The 27,630-nt window shown below is 40.0% G+C and overlaps 1 protein-coding gene across 1 annotated transcript in view; it reads left to right on the top strand.

The window, feature by feature from the left end:
• Positions 1–27,630, top strand: part of LOC126248348 (patched domain-containing protein 3-like) — a 700,291-nt gene that overhangs the window by 461,779 nt on the left and 210,882 nt on the right. Inside the window, exons 13-14 of the mRNA XM_049949258.1 lie at positions 6,031–6,155; positions 26,302–26,463. Of these exons, the coding sequence (XP_049805215.1) occupies positions 6,031–6,155; positions 26,302–26,463 (287 nt within the window). The remainder of the gene's footprint in view (positions 1–6,030; positions 6,156–26,301; positions 26,464–27,630) is intronic.

Here is a 27,630-nt window from a genome sequence, read left to right as displayed (position 1 = left end):
ATTTCTTTTCTTTCATATGAATCTGTTGGTCATTTTGTGCACTTTTTTTGCATTCGATAAAACCGCCTGTCATTTCCACTATGTGACAAGTTTTATCTCTCTACCTACATTATTCTGTGAAGGATTGAATTTCCAAACATTAACAGACTGTTGGGTCACACTGTATATTTTCTCTGTGTGAGGTTTTTCACCAAGAACTATTAACCTTTGTGAAATGTTGCTCGCAAATAATCAGTATTTCACATTCTATCTTTAGCTTACTTTTTATAGCATCAGTGAACACCAGGTACATGTGTATATGGGACTAATAACTCTCTAAATCCTGAATATCAAAAAGTCACTGGCCGTTTTACTGTCTGTCTTCCTTCTTTCCTTTTCTGCCCCCACCCCCCTCCGCCCACTCCAATCCACACAATGTTAAGTTATAAGAAGTAGTAAGTCCTATCAAATTTTATTATTTTTATTAGATTAAAAAAAATGTGTAGTGATGCGCATTGAAGTCTGACTAATGTAACATTAAATTAAGACTGCAGGAATAGTATGAAATTCTATAGAAGATACAGAACACTTTAAATAATGCAGCCAACCAACAACTTCCTTGCTGTCCCATTTCATTGTACTGAGTTACAGTTTAACATCTGTTAACATAAATGTCATTATAGGAGTAGTTTATTTCATATCAGGCTAAAGGCACCACTCATTGGCAGACAAGTTACTTCTGTGTACTTCTATTTGAAAATTTTTCTTTAAATTCATGCTCCCATAATATCATGTTTTCTGACATGCCCAACTCGTATCAACTATAAAATGTCTTGCTGCAAAAAATCAAAATCATGAAGTTTATTGAAATGAAAGCAAGCATACAAAAGAGTGTTCTCTCTTGTAATACAAGGTCTGTTCAAAAAATTCTGGAACATTCATAATTTTGCACCAATGGTGTTTTGAAGCGAAATGTGGTTGGCATCCCTGCACATGCCTATGTTTAACTCTTTGATGCACAGATTTTATGTTTAATTAATTTTTTAATAAAACATGCATTTTCTATGTCTGGTGGGGTTGCTAATAAAGGAAAACATGAATTAAAATTTTTTATTGTATTGATTTTGGTTTTAGATGGTGGTATATATAATATACCACCATGCCACTTAGGGCCGTACCTAAAGTTTTTGAGATATCTTGGTTTGTGCTTGTAACTCACCTTTAAATTCTACTCTAAGCAGTAATAATTAGTATAATTAATGTAAAATAATTTTATTTCTGGCAATTGGTCATTTACAATACAAAATCAAATTACAAACCTTACAAATAAAATATGTTTCTTATTCCTTTTTGTGAAAATCTTGAAAGCACCTTTTTGTTTTGCTAAGGCACAAAGGCACTTTGCATTCAGCGCACATCCAGAAAGTGCGCACTTGCTTCTTTTTTGTACTGCATTTCGCACAACGTCTGGCGGTAGTACGCTCTGGCTGGTGGGATGAATTGTCGAGACGCTGGCGTGAGGAAACATATGGCTTGTTTTTCTTTACGTGGACTTGACTCTCATGAAGTCTAGATGGCCTCAATGGTGTTTTCTGGGTTACTAAGCTTTGCAGGATACTCATCCTGAAGACTTTGGCAGTCATTTTTTCTCTATCGCCTAGTTCCTTCCAAATTATATAGCTGTTGACGATACTGACATCAAGCAGGTGAAAGAATATTCGGTGCCACCACTTTTTACTTCTCCGGCTTATTTCATATGATTTTTTCAGTTGGTCGAACTTGTCGACATTGTTCATGTGTGCATTGTAATCCATCACTGCTTGAGGACAAGGTAGCTCTATGCGTGAACCATCTCTTTCACGGCGAGTCACTGTAGTAACTTCAGGACTGTGAAAATTTGAAAGGAGATGAACAGCTCTCTTATCTTTCCACTTCAAGTAGAGGATGCCACAGTTGCTGACCCTCCAGTCAAATTCACCTCTGCTTAATTCTTTGTCTGTTTTTAATTTGGGTAAATGTTTCCTTGTTGGTTGAACTGTCCCACAGGCATATATGTTTCTCTGCTGTAAACCAGCCAACAAGTTATAGCTATTGAAATAGTTGTCGAAATAAAGATAATGGCCTTTATTTACGAGTTCAGAGGACAAACTCAGCACTACATGCTCCCCAAGGCCTGTTTGCACTGTGTCACCTACTTTTCCGGTGTAAATATCAAATTTCAAGTTGTAAGAGGTCTTGTCACACAGCATCCACACTTTGTAACCACGCTTTATGGGTTTATCTCTCATGTATTGTTTCATACTGTTGCGGCCTTTGAATTTGATCATTGACTCATCAATTGCTAGGTGTTTGCTGGGTTGGTAACACTTGGAAAAAGATTCAGATAGTATCTTGATCACTGGTCGCAGCTTGTACAGTTTGTCATAACCTGGGTGTCCTTTTTCTGGATGCAATGTGTTATCATTCAGATGAATGTTCCTCAGTAACCATCCAAACCGATTTACTGCCATCAGAGATGCAATATAACGATCATGAAGTTCTGGGGCACTAGACCAGTAGTCTCTGTATGCTGGCATACGCTTTATACCCATCAAAATGTTGATTCCCAGGAAAGTTCGTATTTCATTGTCAGTTGTTGGAGTGAAAGACTTGCCAGATTGCGTCGCATATAAATTTGTTTGGAAAACGATTAGCTCAACTAGCTCTTTTGGAAATATTTTTTCGAATATATCGATAGGTTCTGGATCATCAATGTCCCTAATAAAAGCACTTGGTCCTGATTCACTGTCGAACTGCATTCCTGAGGTAGCATTGAATTGTTGTCCCCAAGTTGGCGCTGTGTCAGCAGCGCGTTTTGGCGGAGTGGACTCACTTTCTTCCTCGCTCTCTGAAACTTCGCCTTCAGACGACACAATAGCCTCCGCAACAATGCTTGCTTCATAATCAGATTCGTCATCTGTGGTGTCAACAGTGGAATCCTCGTCTGATGGAATTTCACACAATAATCGTTCGATTTCTTCATCTCGTAAGCCTCTTCTTGACATTTTCATTTTCAAACAACAGCCTGAATCCAAGTAAAGAATACGTAAGCAAAACAAAATGGAGAAAGAGCTAAAATAAGTCACAACACAATTAAAAACTAAACTTTGTAGCGGAGGATTTCGAATTTTATACTAGGAAACGAAATGCAATAGAATACTGCTACATGCACGGTGGTACAAATAATATACCACCAAAATAAATTGTATATAAATAACGGAAGATTGTGCATATGAATGTATACATGGGTTCATACCGTAGCTGTGACGTCCAAGATATGGAAAAAACACAGGCGCAACAAGAAATTCGTTATAAACCACTATTCACACGCAAAAACCATGCACAACTCAGCACGCAGCTTTCACAGTTGTAATCTATGCAATTCTTGGCGGGAACTGATTCCTTATAGGCAGTGAGTGCCATCTGTCTGATAAGTAGAGAACTAGGTGAGCATATTAGAGTGGTGGTCGTGCAGTTAAACCACTGTGCAAAGAGCCAAGAAAATTTTCAAAAGGTGGTATACTATGTATACCACCGTGCTCCAAAGAGTTAATATGTAACTGTCAGAAGTTTCATTGTTGTATGTCTGTTAGTTATTGCTCTGTGCTGTATTGAGTAGAACATTGTGTCGCACAGTTTGTGAATTTCAGGATGGAAGAGTTAGAGGAACAATGCCTCTGCATTAAATTTTGTGTGAAACTCAAGAAAACCTTTACAGAGACACACCAAATGATGCAGGAAGCCTACAGTGATGAGTGCATAAACCATACTCAGTGTTATGAATGGTTCATGATTTAAAAATGGCCAGATGGAACATCAACAAAATTGTGGGTGCCAATCGAAGACTGACTGTCCATGAGGTTGCAGAAAAATGTAACATTTCAGTTGGATCATGTCATGAAACCCTGACACAGCATCTTAGAATGCATCGTGTTGCCATGAAGCTTGTCCCATGGCTCACGAGTCAAGACCAAAAAGACATTTGCCTCGCAATCTGTGAAGAGCTTTGGATCACGCAAATGAGAATGAGGTGTTCCTTAAGAGAATCATAACTAGTGATGAGATGTGGGTTTATGGTTGAGACCAAAATTCAACCTTCACAATGGGTCGTGGAAGGTTCTCCAAGACCAAAATAAGTTCATTACGTCAGGTCAAATGTCAAAGCCATGCTGATAGTTTTCTTTGACTTTGAAGGATTATTTCATCATGAATTTCTGCTACAGGGGCAAATTGTTAATCAGTGGTACTATCAGGACGTTTTGCGATGCTTGTGAGAAAATGTGAGAAGGAAATGGCCTGAAATGTGGCAAGACAATCCATGGCTCTTGCATCATGATAATGCACCAACACATTCACCCCTGTTTGTGCATGACAATCACACAAAAACAAAATCATTGTGTTGCCTCATCCACCATACTCTCCAGACCTGGCCTCCATGGACTTTTTTTTATTTCCAAAGTTAGAAAGCCTGTTGAAAGGACAAAGATTTGCAATGATAGATGAGAGAAAAGAAAATTCACAGAAGGCACTTTGCGCAATCCAGCAAGAGGCGTGACAGGACTGCTTCCAGAAGTGGAAATGGCATTGGGAGCAGCATATTAATTGTGGAGGAGAGTATTTCAAGGGAGACCATGCACAATAAGTAAGAGGTAAGCATAAAAAATTTTTGTGGACAAAGTTCTGGAATTTTTTGAACAGACCTAATATACGAGGGCTATCCACAAAGTACATTACATTTTGGAATTAAAAATAAATAAAGTATTGGAAATTTTTTTTATTATATACAGATGAAAGCCACACTTTAATACTACTTTTCTACATAGTTGCCATTTAAATTAAGGCACTTATCATAGCGATGGACGAGCTTGGAAATTCCTTTGTCGTAAAATTCGGCCGCCTGCGCCTTCAACCACGTGGTTACCTCCTCTTGAAGCTGTGCGTCGTCATCAAAACACTGCATAGCGAACCACTTCTTCATTGCTGGGAATAAGTGGAAGTCGCTCAGTGCCAGGTCGGGACTGTACGGCGGATGAGGAAACAACTCCCACTTAAAAGATTCGAGAACTTCACGAGTGGCATTTGCCGTGTGGGCCCGGGCGTTGTCGTGAATCAGCAAGATCTTTGAGCCCAACTTTCCCCTGTGCTTGTTTTGTATTGCTCTTCTGAGGTTGTGCAGAGTTTGGCAATACCTTTGAGAGTTTATTGTAGTGCCTCTTTCCAGGAAATCCACAAAATTCACACCTTTTCTGTCCCAAAAGAGGTAACCACGTGGTTGAAGGCGCAGGCGGCCGAATTTTACAACGAAGGAATTTCAAAGCTCGTCCATTGCTATGATAAGTGCCTTAATTTAAATGGCAACTAAGTAGAAAAGTAGTATTTAAGTGTGGCTTTCATCTGTATATAATAAAAAAAAAATGCCAATACTTTATTTATTTTAATTCCAAAACATAATGTACTTTGTGGATAGCCCTCGTATTAAGAACACCAATAATTCACAGTTAACATGAATGAACAGTTTCCAAGCTTCCAGTAGAGTTAGTTTTATGTTTTACTAAATATTTCATCCATATTTGGTTACATACTTTATTTTATTGTCTTAGGAGAAGAAAAACTTCTAAGCCAAGGTCGCAATAAAACACTGTATTGTGGATAACTGATTTTGGTAAAATTACGTTACCATCATCAGATCTTCGCACAGGTTATTATAAACATCTTGTGCCATATGCACACAAAATCTGTCCATTAAACCTCCAGGTGCACAACATATGACATGAAAGTTACGCATCTGGAGATTTAATGGAAATATTTTTTGTGTATGTGGCACAAGATGTTTATAATAACCTGTGCGAAGATCTGATGATGGTAACAGTTTTACCAAAACCGGTTATCCACAATACAGTGTTTTATTGCAACCGTGGCTAAGAAGTCTTTCTTTTCCTAAGAAAGTGAATACAGATCACTCCTTTATACTCAGTATGAGTAAAATAATGATTATTTTATTGTGTTCCTTAGATGCTGAGGATTCAGTTGAATATAACAATTATCTAACTGAATTTCTGCTGCTAACCAATAATGGACAAAGTTTCATTAAGGATCTCAAATTTGATGGTTTTCCCCTTGAAGGTTACAACATCACAGTAAGTTGAAGATTATGCACTGTTTGACATTATTTGACTAGATATAAATGTCTTATGTATATTATTAACATTTAAAAATGTGTGTTTGAAGGGTAGCCATATAAAAAGGGATGAATAAAATTACAACTGGCTGAGATTGAGGAACCTGTAAAAGTAAATGCTGACATTAGTGTTTAATATGACAATGGTGAGCTGACACATGGAGAGACAGATGGAAACATTTATCACCATTATATAAATGTTGTAGGTGTGTTGCATTCCACCATCAATAATCAGCTGAGTAATAGTTATGGAATAAAAGATATTAATTTGCACATGAAATTTTGTAATTAGAAACAGTTGACTATTAGTTCAATATAATGGCATCACAAAAAAGGCCCTTTGCTTGCAAAAAAATGATGTAGAAGATTTCTTTATCTTATAGTTTTATGTAGATGAGAGTATGTTGAATCCAAGTTTTCAACCTCCAAAACCCTCGGGGCAACTTTTTGTGGCCAAACAACCAAGAAATTTTGGCACTTTTTTCAGGTTTTTGACTATTACTTGGAAACTATGCATCCTAATGAAACTGCTACAACTTACCAAAATGAAAGAGCATTAAATTTTTCGTTGAATGATGCATTTAAATGTCAAAATTGGTGCAGCTGTTTGGCCATAATCAGTTGCCGAAATCGTTCATTTTTACCAACTTGGCTAAAAAGTCAGCTCCAATGCCTGTAAATTAAAAACAGCCCTCCAAATAAAAATTTCTAGTTATCAGAGTTGCAGGGCATCAAATTTCATGTTACAAAAGCATATAGTTTCTCAGGTTTAGGCACTATTAGATGTTCATACACTTGAAAGTCAAAGTAATTCCATTTTATTATTTTTTTGTAAGTCAAAATGAACTCTAGATAATTGAAAAAAAAGTGTGTTGCTTTGTCACGTACAGTGATTTCAGCAGTAAGGCAATGGTCATTTCTATCTTCTCTATTTATTGGGCTCAGTATATTCATGTAAAAAAGATATTTATCAAGACTTATTGTCGATACTCTTAGTGCAATTGGATTCGTAGCTCCATATATGGAAGCTTCCCTGTTTGAGACATCCTCGTCTGTACAACCTGAGCATCCTAACATAACAAGTGAAAGGTTCATCTAGCTCATATCTGATAACACCAATTTTAACATCTGTATGACTAAAGGGTTGAATACTTTCCATTCCATGGGAGGAATCATGGCAGTCTCTCCCTGTACAGCTATGGAGTCTGGCAAGAACATTGATTGAGAAAGATGACGTTCAACTTCTGAATTTTTCTCTATGCAAGTGATGCTTTGCAAAGGGGAACAAGGCCTGAAAGATCTCATTGTTTAAAGATGCCAGGTTCCTCACTAGATATCATTTTCGATGAAGGTACAAATGCTGCGGTCACACAGGAGAAGTTTCTCACAAATAAGAGCAACAAGAGCTACTTGATTGTTATGCTCATAATGAAATTTGAGGATGCTACAGGCAGAAGAAGATAGCTGTTCATTAATTGTGGAAACAGCTATTTCCCAAGCTGATGAGTCTGACAGTGTGGCAATCATAAGTGAGGACACAGGTGTTCTTGTTCTAATGGGTCAAAGAGACAACAACATGTACTCCCATAACTGGGAAAAGGGAAATCAGAAGAGTGTGATACTCCAGTAATTCTTTCAGTTTCGATCCTGCATTTGCCCTCTTCAGCCATGCCTTCACAGGATGTGATACCACATCTTTTTTTGGCCAAGGAAAAGGGAAAACACTAAACCTTATGGAGCAACAACTACCCCTCAGAGTGCAAGCTGCTGAATTCAGTAAACCGTCAGTCCCTCAAGAATTAATAGTACAGGCAGGAGAACAGCTAAAGTTAGCCCTGTATGGGAATTGTAGCTGCACGACTTTGGATTAGCTCAGGTATGAGCTTTTTTGTTAAGTCTGCCCTGAGAAAATCTTTCAAACATTAAAGGCTGCTGCCAACATCAGACGCAGCAAGGTGGCACTCATTGAGATTCTGCCATCAAGTGCAATCTTGGTTGGGAAGAAAACTGATCCATGCCAGTGGGGTTGGAAGAAAAACTTGTCAGGCTTGTTTCCCATGATGATTCCAAAAACTCAACATCTACATCTACATCCATACTCCGCAATCCACCTGGCAGTGTGTGGCGGTGGGTACCTTGAGTACCTCTATCGGTTCTCCCTTCTTTGCCAGTCTCGTATAGTTCGTGGAAAGAAGGATTGTCGGTATGCCTCTGTGTGGGCTCTAATCTCTCTGATTTTATCCTCATGGTCTCTTCGCGAGATATACGTAGGAAGGAGCAATATACTGCTTGACTCCTCGGTGAAAGTATGTTCTCGAAACTTCAACAAAAGTCCGTACCGAGCTACTGAGCGTCTCTCCTGCAGAGTCTTCCACTGGAGTTTATCTATCATCTCCGTAATGCTTTCACGATTACTAAATGATTCTGTAACGAAGCGCGCTGCTCTCCGTTGGATCTTCTCTGTCTCTTCTATCAACCCTATCTGGTACGAATCCCACACCAGCGAGCAGCATTCAAACAGTGGGTGAACAAGTGTACTGTACCCTACTTCCTTTGTTTTCGTATTGCATTTCCTTAGGATTCTTCCAACAAATCTCAGTCTGGCATCTGCATTACTGACGATAGACTTTATATGGTCGTTCCATTTTAAATCACTCCTAATGCGTACTCCCAGTTAATTCATGGAATTAACTGCTTCCAGTTGCTGACCTGCTATATTGTAGCTAAATGATAAGGGATCTTTCTTTCTATGTATTCGCAGCACATTACACTTGTCTACATTGAGATTCAATTGCCATTCCCTGCACCATGCGTCAATTCGCTGCAGATCCTCCTGCATTTCAGTACAATTTTCCATTGTTACAACCTCTCGATATACCACAGCATCATCCGTAAAAAGCCTCATTGAACTTCCAATGTTATCCACAAGGTCATTTATGTATATTGTGAATAGCAACGGTCCTATGACACTCCCCTGTGGCACACCTGAAATCACTCTTACTTCGGAAGACTTCTCTCCATTGAGAATGACATGCTGCATTCTGTTATTACGGCATAGGTTATGTGCGCGTCGTCCATTTCTCTGCCTACCTTTGACGAATGTGCATAAACTTGCTAGACGGTAATGGTATATGGAAAGACGTCACTGGGGACAGAAATGGCATCGGATAGTGTTTTCGGACCAATGCAGGTTCTGTTTGTTTGGAAATTATGGCCGCATTTTGGTTCGCTGCAGACAGGGGGAGCAGCATCACAGGGACTGTATTCGCACAAGACATACATCGCCAACTCAAGGTCTCATGTTGTGGGGTGCTATGCGGTACAACCGGAAATCACAGTTGTGCGTGTCCAGGGCACTGTGACCGGTGTGACTTACGTGAATGACATCCTGCAACTCGTAGGCAAACCCTTTCTGCGCAACACCCCATACGCTATTTTTCAGCAAGACAATGCACAACCACATGTTGCTGCATGAACACGTGCCCCCTTGGTGCCACAGAATGTCAGCCTTTTGCTCTGTATCGCCAGATCACCAGTCTTGTCGCCAATCGAAAATGTGTAGAGTATGGTTATTACTATGTACTTGTTTTTCATTTTAGCAACCCACTCTTACCAACTAAGGTATGGATAAAAACGAATAAAAATACACATGAATGAAGAAAAATTAAAGATATACATACAGAACACATATGTGCTCACTATAGAGCAGTCTTCTGCCTGGAAATTTCGTTTCGTTGAATAACTTTGACTTACAAGGAGAACAACAAAATGGAGGGACCGATGACCGTAGCAGTCTGGTCCCTTTAATCCCACAAACCAGCCAACCAACAAAATGGAATTACTTTGGCTTTTAAGTGTGCAAATGCTTAATAGAGCCTAAAACTGAGAAACTAGGTGCTTTTGTGGCCTGAAATTTCATGCTCTACAATTTTGATAACTTGACATTTTTCATTTGGAGCAGTCATTTTTGAATTACATGCGTTGGAGCGAACTTTTTAGTGACATGCTCTTCTTTCTGGTTCTGCACATTTTTACACGTGCATTCTGTTTCCATCCTATAAGCAGCTGCCTTTGCTCTAATTCCTGTTTCTTTTGTAGTAACAGAGTTAAGTAATGCAATTCTGAAAAGCAACCACAGAGTGATAATTAGGATCTTCTAGTACAAGCTGTCCTTTGGAACTTTCATTTCACAGTCTCACTCCTGTTTGTTACTTACATGTTCCATAAATAATATGTTAAGGATATTTAAAAGTACACACTACAATGTGCTCTAATTCCTGTTTCTTTTGTAGTAACAGAGTTAAGTAATGCAATTCTGAAAAGCAACCACAGAGTGATAATTAGGATCTTCTAGTACAAGCTGTCCTTTGGAACTTTCATTTCACAGTCTCACTCCTGTTTGTTACTTACATGTTCCATAAATAATATGTTAAGGATATTTAAAAGTACACACTACAATGGTTCTTACAGTGAGAAGAGCAACACTTTGGCATAATTTAGCAGGGTGGTATGTACGATAAACCAACTACGTGACTAACATTTAACAGTATGCAACATATGACAACTTGTGCCACAACTTAATTTGACTTCCCAATGCAGCGAAAATGCAGAGAACAATTTTAAAAATTTGCTTCAGTAATTGTGACAGTATGTTGTTAATTGCTGACCATATCAAGAATATGGCAGACCCTGTTGTATTAAAATATGGTTATCTAAAAAGGGACAAATATGTTTTCTGATACTCTTATATGAAAAAAATTTAAATCTGATATGTCTGCCATTGAAATATGTCCAGCTTTAAATTGCATCAAAGCTGAGTGTGGATTTCAGCAGTTGAAATTCAGGTCAGGCACAAGTTTTTTGTCAGACCAGTGATTGCTGTACAAAACTTTAATATATGTAGATGTGGATCTTGCAGCTGCAGGTAAGGGTCTTGTGGATGCAATGCAGACAGCATTTCTCTTATCTGTGCAGGCCTCTAACCATAACTGACATGTTAATAGGTGGCATGATAGCTTGTACATTGGTACCAAGGGTGATGGTGCTTGAGTAGTACATCATGTGACAAACACAGCCAAACCACATCGAGCTGTATCACCACCAAGGGTGTCCTTTGTCTAGAGGTCTTATTAGCATAGAGGAATCATGAGTCTATGTAATGCACCTTTCATGAATAGATGCACACTGGTCACTCTTCTGCTAAGTTTTTCAGCTTCTTCACACAGGTTTTGAATCTCATGTTCTCCTGGAGGATGGAAGCCATTCATTGGTATTTTCCACCAAACTCTGTGATCGTGAAGTACATCAGCCATTAGTGGAAGAGGTGGGGGACTTTTTCATCTTGTCCCCACATGCATCAATCTTGTTTTCACTGTCAAGTAGTGATGGCACTCTGTGATTCAACAGCTTTTTGAGGGTGCCATTGTCTTTTTTCTGTTATTTTCTGTGGGTTTCTCCTTATGTTTCTGATGACATCTATGTAGTAGGAGACACTTTTGTGTTACATTCCTGGGTTCTGATAACAACAGCTTGCATACTACTTGCTGCACACATTGCCAGTTTGGGGCACATGTGGGCATTCCCTTGATAGTGCATCTGCAGGTTCAGTTATTTGTACCAGCATTTGTAAACTCCATGAGTTTACAGTCCTAATAAAAATGTTAGTTGACCTAATTATTTTGAAATGATAATTAAATAAAGATGCTAAGCTGTCAACAGGCGTTATGTGTGCCCTGACCGGGACTCGAACCCGGGATCTCCTGCTTACATGGCAGATGCTCGATCCATCTGAGCCACCAAGGGCACAGAAGATAGTGCGACTGCAGGGATTTATCCCTTGCACACTCCCCGTGAGACTCACATTCCCAACTTAATGTCCACTCACTACATTTGTAGTGCCCCTGCCCACTACACTCATTACTCGCGGCAGACAATCTTACCGAGTCCCGTAAGAGTTCGGGCAATGTGTGTGCATCCGCACAGAAGAAGAAGGTCAATGGCTGGTTAGCCTTAACTATATGAAGATGGTATCAGTTCTTTCAGACATGTCTAAAAGAACAGATACCGTCTTCATATAATTATTTTGAGTCTAAAAGGGGGAGGGGAGGGGGTGCATCCACTCAGTAAATTACTGTTCAGCTCTTGCAAGCACATGTAGCACTACGCCACAATGTCTAGCTGCAAGTTCATACAAAAGTTCAGTAATATTTAAATAAGGCAGTGGAATGTGGTAAATACAATTTACAATCACTGGTTTATTTCACCAAACATAAACACTGATGAATGATGGGCTTTGACAAACTATAAGATTCTGTGCACTGGTATATCTTAGTACCGACTGTATCTGATATTCACTAATTCTGCAGCACTCCAAGTTAAATGCAAATTATAAAAAGTTCTGGAAAGTGAAATCAATATGTAACTAAGTTAATTTTTTAGTTGAGTCATTCAAAGAAACAGCATGAGAGTGGACTCAAGCTGTGCGTCAGCTGACAATCACTCAGTCTCTGAGTTCCACTACACAGAAAGTATTTTATCACCGTAGCAGCGCATTGTACCACTGCCCAGAATTAGAGTCCAGATTGACCACATGTGAGCAACTGACCAACCTAGCTCTGAATTATGCTCTCAGTGAAAGTAGGATATATTTTCGCATTGTCCGTAAACAAGTTATCTGATGGTGCCATTTCTTTGATTGTCTCTTTTATCATTTTGTATCAGTTGTTAATTACTTATATCCATATACAATAAAATAGAAATTTTACCTAACTATACTGTACTGCCTTACAATTTAATGATTTAATGATCATTCAAAGATCATTCAAAGAAACAGCATGAACACTCGTGAGTTTGGCGTGGAACCTGGAAGAGGAAGGCATCCTCTCTCAGTGGAAGTTATTGACAAGGTTGCCGTTGCTGTAACTGACCATGCAGTACATGCCCCAGGTAGTGCTAGTTCTCATACAGTGCCACAAGAAGTGTCCATCCCAAAGTCATAAGTACGGAATGACATGTTATGGGCAGGGTAAGTAATATTGGTTCTCTTATACTGGGTGGTTTTAATCATAGTGCAGCTATTCACGGAGGTCCAGTGTGAGCTGGACTGGTAGATATTCTAATGCATTAATGTGGCACTGATTTTCACTGGAAAAAAATTGGTTCCAATTTTGATGTCCAGGTGCAAATCTGGCACAGTACACTGTTTATATGATGATATGACATCCACACTGTCGCTTGACAACCCACAATGTGAGTGAACAGTATGGCTATCAAGAAGAGAGACTGTGCGCTGTTACTGAAGATGCGCTGTTACTGAAGCTGTTTATCTGAACGGTAGTAGTTACAGTGTTGCATTGAGAGAGTACCACTGATTGAAAGGTATGAAGACAGGCACAATGTCATTAAATGGTTTGAAGATGATGATTTGTGAACACTTGTGAGTTTGGCGTGGAACCTGGAAGAGGAAGGCATCCTCTCTCAGTGGAAGTTATTGACAAGGTTGCTGTTGCTGTAACTGACCATGCAGTACATGCTCCAGGTAGCGCTAGTTGCATACAGTGTCACAAGAAGTGTCCATCCCAAGGTCATAAGTACGGAAAGCTTTGCAATCTATATTGCACGAGTACCCGTACAAGTTCCAGATGCTGCAGTAATTTAAATCTCATGATCCGCAGCAACATTCTGAATTTGCTCTTCAGTTTTTGGCACAAATGTTGATGACATGTGGCTGCACAATATTCTATGGAGTTCAAAAAATGGCTCTAAGCACTATGGGACTTAACATCTGAGGTCATCAGTCCCCTAGACTTAGAACTACTTAAACCTAGCTAACCTAAGGACATCAAACACATCCATGCCGGAGGCAGGATTCGAACCTGCAACTGTAGCAGCAGCACGGTTCCGGACTGAAGCGCCTAGAACAGCTCGGCCACAGCGGTCGGCTTCTATGGAATGGTAAAGCACATTTTATACTATCATGTGTAGTGAATACACAGAACTGCCAAATTTGGCATACTGTTAAAAGGTGTATTGTGAATGAAGAGCCACTGCACTCACTGTTATGTGACTGTGTGGTGTGTATTTACAAGTACCTTTATTCTTGATACATTCTTCTTTGAAAAGAATACACCCAGAGGACCTGTCAGATGTACCATGACATCTGTACATTATCAAGACCTTCTTGTACAGCATGTGATTCCTGCTTTGGAAGAGCGCAACTGTGTGGAAACCACTGTTTTCGGGCAAGATGGGGGCAACACTTCATGTTGCTCACCCAGTGAATGATCTGCTTAATGTAACCTTCCACAGATGTGTTATCTTCAGAGGTTTTCCAGGTGCTTGGCCTGCAAGATCACCTGATCTGAATCCATGTGACATTTGGCTCTGGGGATATCTAAAAGAACGTGGAGACGTCAACAAGATGCTGTACCCATAAAACATCATCATCAACAATTGTTCACAGCAGCTCTGGAGGGATCTGAGTAATGTGTTCCTGTATACTGAGCTTCAGATCAGGTAGAGACCAATGTGTCCCAGGTACACGTTGGTCTCTACCTGATCTGAAGCTCAGTATATGGGAACATACTGCTCAGATTCCTCCAGAACTGCTGTGAGCAAACATTGATCATGTTGTTTTATGGATGCAGCATCTTGTTGACATTTCCAGTGCTCATATTAAACATACTGGGTTAGCAGCAGTTAATAATAAAGTCAACATTACACCTTTCTCACTTTTTTGACCTTTTCTGCCCTCCTTTCGCAATGCATTACACATGGAAACATTGGTGTATGTCTTTCTTTTAGTCACAGTGTCAGATTTGCACTGGCTGGACAAGACTGTAACTAATATTTTTCCCAGCATAAATCAGTTCCACATTAACACATTAGCATGTCTGCCAAGTTTTGCTGCCGTGTGATAATTACAGCCCACACTGGACCTCTATGAGTAGTTGCACTTAAATTATAACCACCTGGTACATGTATTATTGCCTATGATGTGTCATTGGTGTTGTAATGTTCTACGTCACATCCAGTGAATGGTCTAGACACGTCACGACACAGGGACTGAGGAAGGTCCATACAGTTAGCTAACATTGAGATGGCTAACTGAATGTTTTTTGAAATTATGGAACATATTCTGGAAATATACAAACAAAAGCCAAGACTAGAACAACACCAATCTTTAATGCTTATCTGAGCTGAAATTGAATGAATGACTCGTATGAAAGTACACTATTCTGAGTTAAAGTTCCCTGGAGGGAGATATGTAGCTGTGTATGAATGCAAGTATAGCCAAGGCAAATAATACAAGTTCTGCTTCTGGTCTGCAGAGAGGTCCCTCTTGGATGACTGTCTGAACTGTAACTCCTTGTCAGGTGTCGCTGCCTCTGTCTTCATAATGTGCAGCAGGCTATGTTGCCTGTTCCATCTTGGCGTTTCAAGCCATTCCCTGTGAGGCTGTGTTACTACTAAAATTCTGCTGCGCCTAACCTCTTCTTTGTGTGCATTCACATGAGTTCCACACTGACATCCTGCCACACATAACCATGCCCTGCTGGTGGCATTTTCTTTTTACTCTCTAGCAAACTTATTCTTTCTGGCTTCTGTTATTTGCCTTTCAGGTGTTGCATTTTCTAAGTAAGAGACCTCCCCCCCCCCCTCCACCTCCCTCCCCATGGGGGAAAAATTTGTAAGTGCTGTTCTTCATAAGTTATATTCAGTTAAATCGAAATGTCCACAACTGTTTTACAATAATCCTCAAAAAGCATACATGAATGATTTACAGTGATCAACAAAAGAAGTAGATAATCATTTTACAATAATAAAGAAATCTTGTTCTGGAAGAGAAGAACACTTAAGTTCTTACATTTAACTCTTCACTTCACCTTTGCAGTTCTAATATCTGAAATAAAGACACATTTTACTTTACAACTTGAGACATTTCCTGTTATGATTGCAATTCTGTTTACTTGAAGGATTTATATTTACTTTATTTAAAATAAACTTTACAATGATTTACAGTTCATAGCATAATGACAATGATAGAGAAAACACTTTGCAATAGTTTTCATACACTCTATGAGTGGTGTGATCCTGGTGTTCAGCATTTGTCTGTTTCCTGCTATGACACTCACAGGTGGTGTTCTGTCTTCATGTCTCCTATTTCTAACAGCTTCACACATATCTAAGGGCACTAATCAGTCTTTTCTGAGCAATGAAGAATTTTTGGATCAATAGAAGTGTTCCCACAGAAGATAATACTATGACATGATGAAGTGCACATAAGTAAAATAAGCTGCCTGTGTGATGGTTTGGATTTCATTATGAGTGCATACTCTTAAATACAAAAGCAGATGAGCTCAGTCTCATCACAGTCTGAAGTACAGATGATGTTCCTAATTTAGTTGGCAGGCTAAGTGAAGGCCCAGGAAGCTGGTGCTGTCAACTCTCTGTACCTGATGGCTGTTGAATGCACTGAGATTCCTCCGAGTTTTGTGACTTGATTGAAATTGCATAAAATTTGTAATGCTTAAGTTGGTAGGAAGGGAGTTAATAGTAAATTAGTCACAAATTTCAGATAAAATGTTGTTGGTGAATGGGGATGACAGATTTCTGTTAAAATATTGGTGTTGTCAGCAAATAGTAAATTATCACTCATCACAATTCCAAGCTGCAGGCAGACTGGTGGTGTGGTGTCACTGCCAGACACCACACTTGCTAGGTGGTAGCTTAAATCGGCCGCGGTCCATTAGTACATGTCGGACCCGCGTGTCGCCACTGTGTGATCGCAGACCGAGCGCCACCACACGGCAGGTCTCGAGAGACGTACGAGAACTCGGCCCAGTTGTACGGCGACGTTGCTAGCGACTATACTGACGAAGCCTTTGCTCTCATTTGCCGAGAGACAGAATAGCCTTCAGCTAAGTTAATGGCTATGACTTAGCAAGGCGCCAATTGTATCAGTGCATGTATCTTACGAGTCTCATTTGTATAGTCAAGAGAGATGTACCAAAGGAAGCATTAAAAGTTAAGTATATTTCAAAGCTACGTATTTTCTTTATCGCATTCATTAAGTCTCCTGTTCCAGACTTGACGCCAGTCGGCGTGTGTGTACGCGTGCCTTTCGGCTTCCTCCTCAGTGTGGCGTAGCTCGTTGTTACGCCACAACAGGTGGCATAAATCAGAAACAATAAAGGACCTGGGAAAGAGCTCTGTGATGAATAAGAGCAGGTTCTCTTGTTTCGGTGTTAATGCTCACTGGTTGTAAAACCAAGAGACAATGGATCTGAAAGGTTCACGTTCAGGCTGTCCAGGGTTCCCACAAGCAGCAATGCAAATTGAGGTCAGGCAGTGCCACATATATCAAAGCAAGCCCAATACAAATGGGTTGAGGCAAGTGCCCCAGAGGTTCCCCAAAAGTGAATGTATCAGTATGCAGCACACCTTGAGGTTGAGCTTTTTATTTTTATCGGAATTTTTTAACAGCTTCATGATCTGCATAGTTAAGCCAGTACCATAATTTTCTGCTGTGTACAAGTTTCTTGGCAGCAATCACAGATGCATGCTCCGAGTTTACGGTTATTGAAGAATCAACTCACTGAACACCTTTCAGCTAAGGAACCCTGGATTCACCAAATCCAACAGTACGCAACAGGTGGCTGAGCTCCCCATATTACTTGCCATTTAACATGAACTGAAGGGCATATATAATTTATGAACTAGTATGAATGTGGCAAGCATTACTCTGTGCATCTATCTGTCAATTCAGTTCCATGAAGACATGGTAAACAAGCAGTACCTACATCTGTTGACTCCAGTGTCCCACAATTTTTCAATATGATTGTGCAATTATTTCAACTGTGTGGAAAACAAAACTATAATTAAAGATTGGCTACATTAAATTAAATTTCAAATTCAGAAAGAATTCTCTATATCTGTTCATTTGAATGCTAATTCAAATTACAAAAATCTCTCTGAACCAGTTTGAGACAGTAAAATCACCTACTATTCATAGGAGCACCAAAAGTGGCAGCTAGAGGGGCAAGTAAGAAATACATTCCTCCACCTTTCATAGATGCTTCTCCCACTGTCGCATACTCACTCTAGTCTCCAATCTGCACACATTTGATGCCTCCAGGCAAATAGTTCATTTGCTTAAGCATCCACCAGCCTTTGCATTAAAACAAGACTGTGGTAAAATTGCAGCAACAGCTACTATGATGAATGTATCTATTTCAAATTTTCTATATGTTTGTGAGAACTGTAATATACTACTGCTTTACATACACTCCTGGAAATGGAAAAAAGATCACATTGACACCGGTGTGTCAGACCCACCATACTTGCTCCGGACACTGCGAGAGGGCTGTACAAGCAATGATCACACGCACGGCACATCGGACACACCAGGAACCACGGTGTTGGCCGTCGAATGGCGCTAGCTGCGCAGCATTTGTGCACCGCCGCCGTCAGTGTCAGCCAGTTTGCCGTGGCATACGGAGCTCCATCGCAGTCTTTAACACTGGTAGCATGCCGCGACAGCGTGGACGTGAACCGTATGTGCAGTTGACGGACTTTGAGCGAGGGCGTATAGTGGGCATGCGGGAGGCCGGGTGGACGTACCGCCGAATTGCTCAACACGTGGGGCATGAGGTCTCCACAGTACATCGATGTTGTCGCCAGTGGTCGGCGGAAGGTGCACGTGCCCGTCGACCTGGGACCGGACCGCAGCGACGCACGGATGCACGCCAAGACCGTAGGATCCTACGCAGTGCCGTAGGGGACCGCACCGCCACTTCCCAGCAAATTAGGGACACTGTTGCTCCTGGGGTATCGGCGAGGACCATTCGCAACCGTCTCCATGAAGCTGGGCTACGGTCCCGCACACCGTTAGGCCGTCTTCCGCTCACGCCCCAACATCGTGCAGCCCGCCTCCAGTGGTGTCGCGACAGGCGTGAATGGAGGGATGAATGGAGACGTGTCGTCTTCAGCGATGAGAGTCGCTTCTGCCTTGGTGCCAATGATGGTCGTATGTGTGTTTGGCGCCGTGCAGGTGAGCGCCACAATCAGGACTGCATACGACCGAGGCACACAGGGCCAACACCCGGCATCATGGTGTGGGGAGCGATCTCCTACACTGGCCGTACACCACTGGTGATCGTTGAGGGGACGCTGAATAGTGCACGGTACATCCAAACCGTCATCGAACCCATCGTTCTACCATTCCTAGACCGGCAAGGGAACTTGCTGTTCCAACAGGACAATGCACGTCCGCATGTATCCCGTGCCACGCAACGTGCTCTAGAAGGTGTAAGTCAACTACCCTGGCCAGCAAGATCTCCGGATCTGTCCCCCATTGAGCATGTTTGGGACTGGATGAAGCGTCATCTCACGCGGTCTGCACGTCCAGCACGAACGCTGGTCCAACTGAGGCACCAGGTGGAAATGGCATGGCAAGCCGTTCCACAGGACTACATCCAGCATCTCTACGATCGTCTCCATGGGAGAATAGCAGCCTGCATTGCTGCGTAAGGTGGATATACACTGTACTAGTGCCGACATTGTGCATGCTCTGTTGCCTGTGTCTATGTGCCTGTGGTTCTGTCAGTGTGATCATGTGATGTATCTGACCCCAGGAATGTGTCAATAAAGTTTCCCCTTCCTGGGACAATGAATTCACGGTGTTCTTATTTCAATTTCCAGGAGGGTAGTTTAATTTCCACTTCAATTACACGAATAAAATTAATAATTCATTAGTTCTATATATCAATTTTAACCTTCATTCACAGGACAAAATACAGGTCTCACTTATAGTTCTAGCAACATAAGCAATCTAAAGCTTACTCCAATCGTCTTCTTTTGACAAGCGAAGTTTCCTTCTTTCACTCTCTGTAATTAAATTCAGCAACCACGACAGCATGGTCAGTTTACACGCAGCAGTTCTTTCATAGTTGATAAATTGTGTAAAAGAGAGAGAAAAGGAGAGGGGACAGGAAGCAGGGTTTGAAAGTTTGGGACAACAGGAGTAACAAGAAAGATAGCAATTAATGTAAACATGTTGATTTTTTAAGGGCCCTATTCTGAAGAACTGTCAAGAACAGGATGTTCTGACTCAAATTCTTGCCTACAGGCATGGAAGGGAAGTAACTAATATGCAGGTAGTCAGGCATCTGGGCACCCATAGATAGGTGTGGGCACATGGCTAACGCACAGGCAGTCAACACTGTCAGCATAATGGTTAGCTTTTGGAGTATGACTGATCAAATATGGTTATAGCAGCAGGCCTTTGACACACTATTACACTCCAGATAAAAATGATAACGTTTTACTTTTGTGGGATGTGGCATTTATCTTTATTCATTAGTCGCAAAATATTTGCTATCAGACACAGACAGTCTTCAACGTTGAATTGTGAAGCTGGGACCTTTCTGCAGTTTTTATCTACTTCTTGATAGAAAAGAAAGCTGTTAACAACAAAATGTTGACTCATAATCATGATGCCAGCTGGATTTCTGTGTAGCTTGCAAACTCGTCTGTTAAGGGGAATCATGAAGTTTTAACCATCATATCAGAAAAATGTAGTTACACAATTCATTTTTTTGTTTGTAAGTACATGTCTGCAGTCCTGGTATACACTGAAATTCCTATGGCACAGTATTGTAGCACACTGCTAGGAGCTGAAACAAAATGGTGCTGTCAGTTGATAAAATGGATTCTTGTTTGGTAATCTCTTTTTTGAATTCAAACAACAACACTGCAACAGCCCATGCCTAGTTAATTCAAGAGTACAGTACATCACACAACACTGTAATTAGGGATACATATGATTACAATGTGGTAAAACAAGTCTGATACCAAAGTGACAGACCATCTCTCTGCGAAGAACAGGGATCACAAGAGAAGGGAGGCCCTGGTGTTCCAAAAAAACTGGTGTATCACAATAGAGGCAAGAGTGCATAAATTGAAAATCAGTCACATCTCAATTTCCAGCATCTTGCAAGACTTTTGTAACATGACAAAGGTCCGTCCCTGCTGTCTTCCATGATTGTTCAGGCCCATTCAAAAACCCACCGAGCTGAGATAGTGATGGAAATGTTGCATGTATCTCAGGTCAACCCATATGACTGTTTTAGCCACCTAATCACTATGGATGTATGCAGGGTGTATCACCATGACTCCAAGACAAAGGAGGAAACCAAGCAGTGGCAATGTGGATTCACCACCAGTGAAATATAAGACCCAACTTTCTTTGGACAAAGTGATTTCTGAATTTTTTTGGGACTGCCGTGGTATAGTGCTGACAGATTATCTTCATAAGTGGGTAAAGTGTCACAGGAGTATACTACCAAAACCTCCTGATAAGGTTCTGGGAGACTGTCAGGACAAAACATCAAGGGAAACTTTCTACTGGATACAGTCATACATTCTGCTTCTTTGGGTTATCAGATTCTGCCACTTTCCAACTGAATCCAGAAGCATACCATGGTGATCCTTTACAACTGAGAAAGGTGCTATGCCCCCTCCTGCAAAAATTACCTTTCTGCAACTTTTTATATACGTATGTAGCAAATCTTATAATTTTGTAATTAGGTTTAATAAAATAAAGCATTTAGGAAAATATTACTTAAATAAAATACATCAACAAAACATACTGCACACCACAAATTAAAGATTTCATTGTAGTAAATAAAATACAAAATGTATAAACTTTCTAAAAATAATTAAAGTAAAAAAAGCTAAATCTTACTGTTTCTTGTAGTAAGTAAAATACAAACTGTATAAACTTTTTATAAATAATTAAAAGTAAACAAAATCTAAATCTTACTGTTTATGGCAGCCACTGTACATTGGTTTTAGTGTAATGTATAACAAAAAGAACGTATTTTATCTGCTCCTCATAAATTACTAGTAAACTTCAATCAACAGAAATCATAAAAAGCTGGAAGCCTTCAGTCAAATAGCATATTAGCTTCAGCACATGCTCGCCGACCTTTGAAACCCTACAGAATCATAGCAAAGTAGCAGCAGGAACTTCATAGGTGAACATGAGTGAGCTGTGTAGGTAGCAGCTGCCTAAACCAAACATGCTGTTGCCATATTAACCATGTTAGCCACAGACCTCTCTGTCTCTCTTGTTAAGTTTTACCCTCTACCAATCATAAGAATTTTTACCTCTGTGTTGCAAAGTACTAAGGATGTTATGGATTGGCACAATTTCATTTATATAATTGCAATGTCACACTTATGAGTTAAATTAGCACAAACTGTAACAGTATCAACAACAACCCCATAAAATTTACTTGCTGAAAATGTTTATTAAATAAGGCCGTCATGTTACAAGAACCAAAAGTTTAAAATAAAAGCAAGCTACTTCAATACAATGGTATTTATAGTATTTGACAACATCGTAGGCTATTCCTTCCATTTTAAGATATGTGAAAAGTGGTGTAATAAAATTTTATTGACACAAAATGATAGAAAACAAATTGAAACCATAGTTGTCTAATGCTTGACCTTTCAAAAATACATCGGTGTAATCCTAAGCAAAAAGTGAAACCTACTGCTCTTGCTATCAGTTAGATTGAATAGTGCAGGTGTCAACAACTCACTGACTATGTAATATACTGCCCGATTTTAACTAATTTTCTACATGATTTAAGCACACTGTGACACACAGACACTAATGTAACACTCGTGACTGTTTCTGTTTTGTCACTAACAACAGAAGCATTTCAGTTACTCCAAACATTCAGTGAAGAATAACTGTTCAAAGTGAATTCAGATTGCGTCCAGACTTTTCTTCTATCCTTCAAAATGACATGCACAAGTCCAAGATAGCCAGAAGTGATAGAGCTCAAATATTTACTAGTAATATACCAGTGCTTCTTATTAAAACAGTTGTTTAACGAGTGCTGCAGTACAGGCTTGTATGTACATCAGAGGATGCTGAAACATCGTAGTTATCTTCATTAATTGTTGCAATTGTGGAAGTACGTTGGAAGAAATAATAGTTCCCTTTTCTGGCACCAGGTGTAAATACGGCACTGAAAGCAGTCAGAATGTGGTATGGGTGCGGGAAAAGGGAGGAGTGATCAAACACATGATAACAGTGATCCTGGGATGTTTGTTAGGATATGGTCACAAGTTACAACATGTGTTCCTTATGGTTTCCGAGCTTAGCAACATGCAGCATACAATACTCGGCCTGTTCGGCAGTTGCCTGCAGCACATCCAGAGTAATCAGAGTTATAAGTCATAGTATGCTATCCTACAGATCAGGAAGAGCTCAGATGCATCCCTGATAGGCACAATGTTTCAGATTTCCTCACAAAAAGAAGCCACATGGATTTATGCCAACCGGGATTCTGGAAGGCCACATATCTTGAAATTGTCTTGAGATACTGCAGTTATTACCGAAGTTTTCTCAAAGCAAATTTTCCACCCGGAAAGTGACATATGGTGTCGCCCATCTTGGATGTAAACAGTGGGGTGTACACAGTTGCATTTTTGAAAAGCTGGAATCACGTGTTGCACAAGGAAGTCATTATAATGCGCAGATGTCACTATACACCTAACAGGCCTATGAGATGTCATCTCCTCAAAGAAAAATGGACCAAGAGTGAAGGAGCTTGTGAAACCACACCACACAAGCTGACTGCAGTGGATGTGGCAGATTACAAAGGACACTCATGCCTGGGGGCAAGGGGAGGGGAGTGTGACCTCTCCCTGCACTCAGGCAAAGGAAAAAATACATGGTGAGTCAAAAAGGACTTAACAACTTTGGAATGATGTAGAAATTTATTAAGATAACTTAGAAAATCAGTAGATGTGTCATTTTATAGTAAACAACCTCAAGTTTCACATAAAAGTGTCAAGTATAATTTTGGTTTGATGTTAAAATTATTTTTGATGCGGCAAACATCCCACCAGTAAACAAACTCTTCCCACACTCATTGCAACAAATCAGGCATAACTTGTGCAACAGCAGCACAGATTCGATATTTCAGGTTGGCTACACTGGTTGGTAGGGAAGGAACATACACACGGTCTATAATAAAACCCCAGAGAAAGAATCCAACGGTGTCAAGTCTGGGGAGTGAAGGGGCCATGCAACTGGCCCTTCATGGCCAATCTACTGACCTGGGAAGCGATTATTGAGGAAGCCTCAAACTTCCATGAGGAAATGAGGTGATGCACTGCCTTGCTGGTAGTAAACTATCCTATCTCTGTCATCTTCATCAATCTGCCATAGGAATTATGATTTCCACAAGTGTGCATCATAACATGTAATTCATGTTGCACAAAATCTACATGCAGGCACTATGGTGATTTATTATGTTACAGTGAAGAGTCAGTCTCAACAAAGTTCTTGTGCCAACAGTAAATTGTAGGCCTGCTTGGAGGTTCTTTAGCATATTTGGTGTGAAATGTATGCTGAACAGTTGTTGCAGAGTTCATTTCAAGAAACCAAACAACACAGCGAGACTCCACATAAGTGAAAGTAGCCATTTTAACCGTGCACTATACTGGCGCTCCTGGTAGAGAAATGGTGTACTGATGCACTATGTGAATCAAGCTTCAGGTTGTTTGCTACAAAATGACACACCTACAAATTCTATAAGTTATCTCAATAAATTTCCATATTATTCCAAAGCTGCAAAGTCCTTTTTGACTCGCCCTGCATAGCATAATCAGGTGTTACTATTTCAAGAAAATTATTTAAAACTCAGTCTTACCTAGATTTTAAACTGTGTCATAACTGTAACTTTTTTTGTGGCTGCTTACAAGTCAGCCTTCATCTTAAAAAATATTAAAAATACTCTAGGATGGAATATAACAATGTTATGAAAAGGAAAGTTCTGAAAGCTTTATGTGTGACAGTCTTTTTGTTGTGCCTATCTGCGATTCAGCATCTCCACTATATAGTGAGTATCAACTTTCCTTGTCATAATATTGTTAAAAATACTCCATACTTCCAGGTCTAACCCCATTACAAACTATTGTATGGGTGCCCTCGATAGAGTAGAATTGCATATGCAACAGTTCTGTGCATTCAAGATATTGTGCAGAGTAAAATTTGTCTTGTCTGTCCCAAGAATATTCACCAGCCACATGTCCTCCGTTTCCAAGCATGCCAAAAAATGAAGGGCAAAGTCACAGCATTGTAGCCTATCTTGGGGCTTCATTTGGTGCACATTCTGAATCTTGCAGTGACAGCAGTGTGAAATGTGGCAAAATTCTTTGAACTGTTGTCCAGGGGAGAGAGAATTCCTGTGACAGCTCAAGCACTGGTTGCAGAATTTGAGGTATGTGCTGCATGGTTGGCTATAGCTACAGGAACTTCACCAACTGCCATGGGAATGGGATGCCTCCCTTTCCCTGCTGCACCACCTAATCCACCTGTTTCTTCAAATTTCTAGATCTTATTCTTGCCTCTTTGCAGCTGCTTCTGTCAGTGATATTCCTGCAATTCAGGGTCTTTCTTCTCAAAAGCCATTGTGTTTTGTACAGAATGCTTCAACCTTCTTAATCCTTTACACCAGTAGCCACTTCACAAAAGAAATCAACATGTATTGACAAGCGACAAGCAACATACTGATGTCAAAATGGGACACATTCCACATCCCGACTGCTTTCTGTGACATATTTTCACCTGGTGGCAGAAAGTGGAACTATTATTATTTTTTCAGCATATTCTGTAAGCATGACAACTAATGAACATACCTACGTCGTCTGTGTCCTGCAATGTATACAGCACACACTGCAACACTCTGAACACAATCAATTTAATTATAACCATTCAGTACATGTATTTTTTTGTTATGTTTAAATGATATTTGAGTAGTTTGTACATTTTTCTCAAGTTAATTTTAAGAGGCCTCCATATACCATGTGACAATGATACCCTGTTGTTGGTTGTCTGTCAAGTCTTCTGTAAACTGGAAACATGAGTGACTTTCTGCTACTATGCAGGAAATAAATGTTTTTATTCCTACATTTATTTTGCTGTAATTCACTTTTGGACTGTTGTTCTACTTACGGATTTAATAGATGTTTTTCACAGCTACATACTTAAACTATTTTTTTGTTTCTTGACATTATGACAGGCATCGCAAATACCCTTTCAATACATCATGCTGAACAGTACTGCAGAACAAATAAAAGCCATGCAATCAATTGAAGAGCTGGTTGCTTCACTGAATATCACTGAGGAAGAAGAAACAATATTCACATATTCTGCCGATTATGTTTCATGGACAGCAAACAAGGTAAGGTGCAAAATAACTTTTTTCCATTTTTACTGGAATTCTTCTGGATATTATTTTCATGCTTCACATTCTGAAAAGCAGTAAATCTCATGAAATATTGTATCTCAGTAGTGTTCAAAGGTAAAGTTTTGAAATCCCCACGTCATGTGAATGTAACACACACTTTTACAATGCAGGTGGGAACAGTGTATTTGCTGTCTTTTAGTTACTGACCACCACCTAATTTATGCAAATGTTATGAAAAGATTTAGTGTTAAAAGATTTGTAATCAGTTAGCTCCAACTTCCACTGTTCATATTCACAATAAATGTTATGAAGAATACCTCAATTGAACAAAAGATTGTAGAGACAATTAACATGTTGACTGCCACGTGTATAGTGGTTGATGTTTCACCGCGAGGCCCCGTGATAGTTTAAGGCTCTTCTGTGGCTGCTGCCACACACACAGCATCAGGCCTAAGACTTTTCTGTGATCGGTGGCAGCCTCTTGACAATTAATGTGTTAATCAAATGTCTGTGTACATGACTAAATGCTGGCATTTACAGATATCTCACTGAATTCAAGAATTTCTTTATGATACAGGTGCTGTTACTCCAGAACAACTGTAATCCACATTTTAACCCCACATCTGAAGGACATCAGATAACTAAAATATGTTTACTGATTTCTACACTGTCCATCCAATAAATTCTGAGACTGATTTTATTCCTGGCATTTAAGCAATCTCAGCACACTAACTACAGTGGCAGCTTGAACTAACAACAGTAAACAACAAACATACATTCAACCAGCCAGGCAATGTTAAGTATTGGATGTGCAGCCATAGTGTGTCGACATCATTGTGTCACAAATTGCGATAGAGCAACATCTCCAAATCATGTGTTCAAATTATTCTCGAAAATGTTTTGAACTGTGTGCAAAGTTTATCCTGCACAGATTGACTCCTGAACAAAAAATGACAATGTCTGGATGTCTGTCGTGACTTTATTGAAATGCTAAACACAGATTTTTTTCCCTAAAAAGACACAGGTAGCAAGAACTGGTGTGATCAATACAAATCTACCACAAAATGATAAACTACAAAAAGTCACATAACCAACATCCAACATGTGGGTTGATCATCATCCCAAAGTTTCACTTGGCTGTATGAACACTCTGTATGTTGT

Source organism: Schistocerca nitens, chromosome 3 (assembly GCF_023898315.1).
Source record: "Schistocerca nitens isolate TAMUIC-IGC-003100 chromosome 3, iqSchNite1.1, whole genome shotgun sequence".
NCBI lineage: Eukaryota > Metazoa > Arthropoda > Insecta > Orthoptera > Acrididae > Schistocerca > Schistocerca nitens.
The sequence above is the reverse complement of the archived record's forward strand: the minus strand, read 5'-3'. Positions and strand labels throughout refer to the sequence as shown.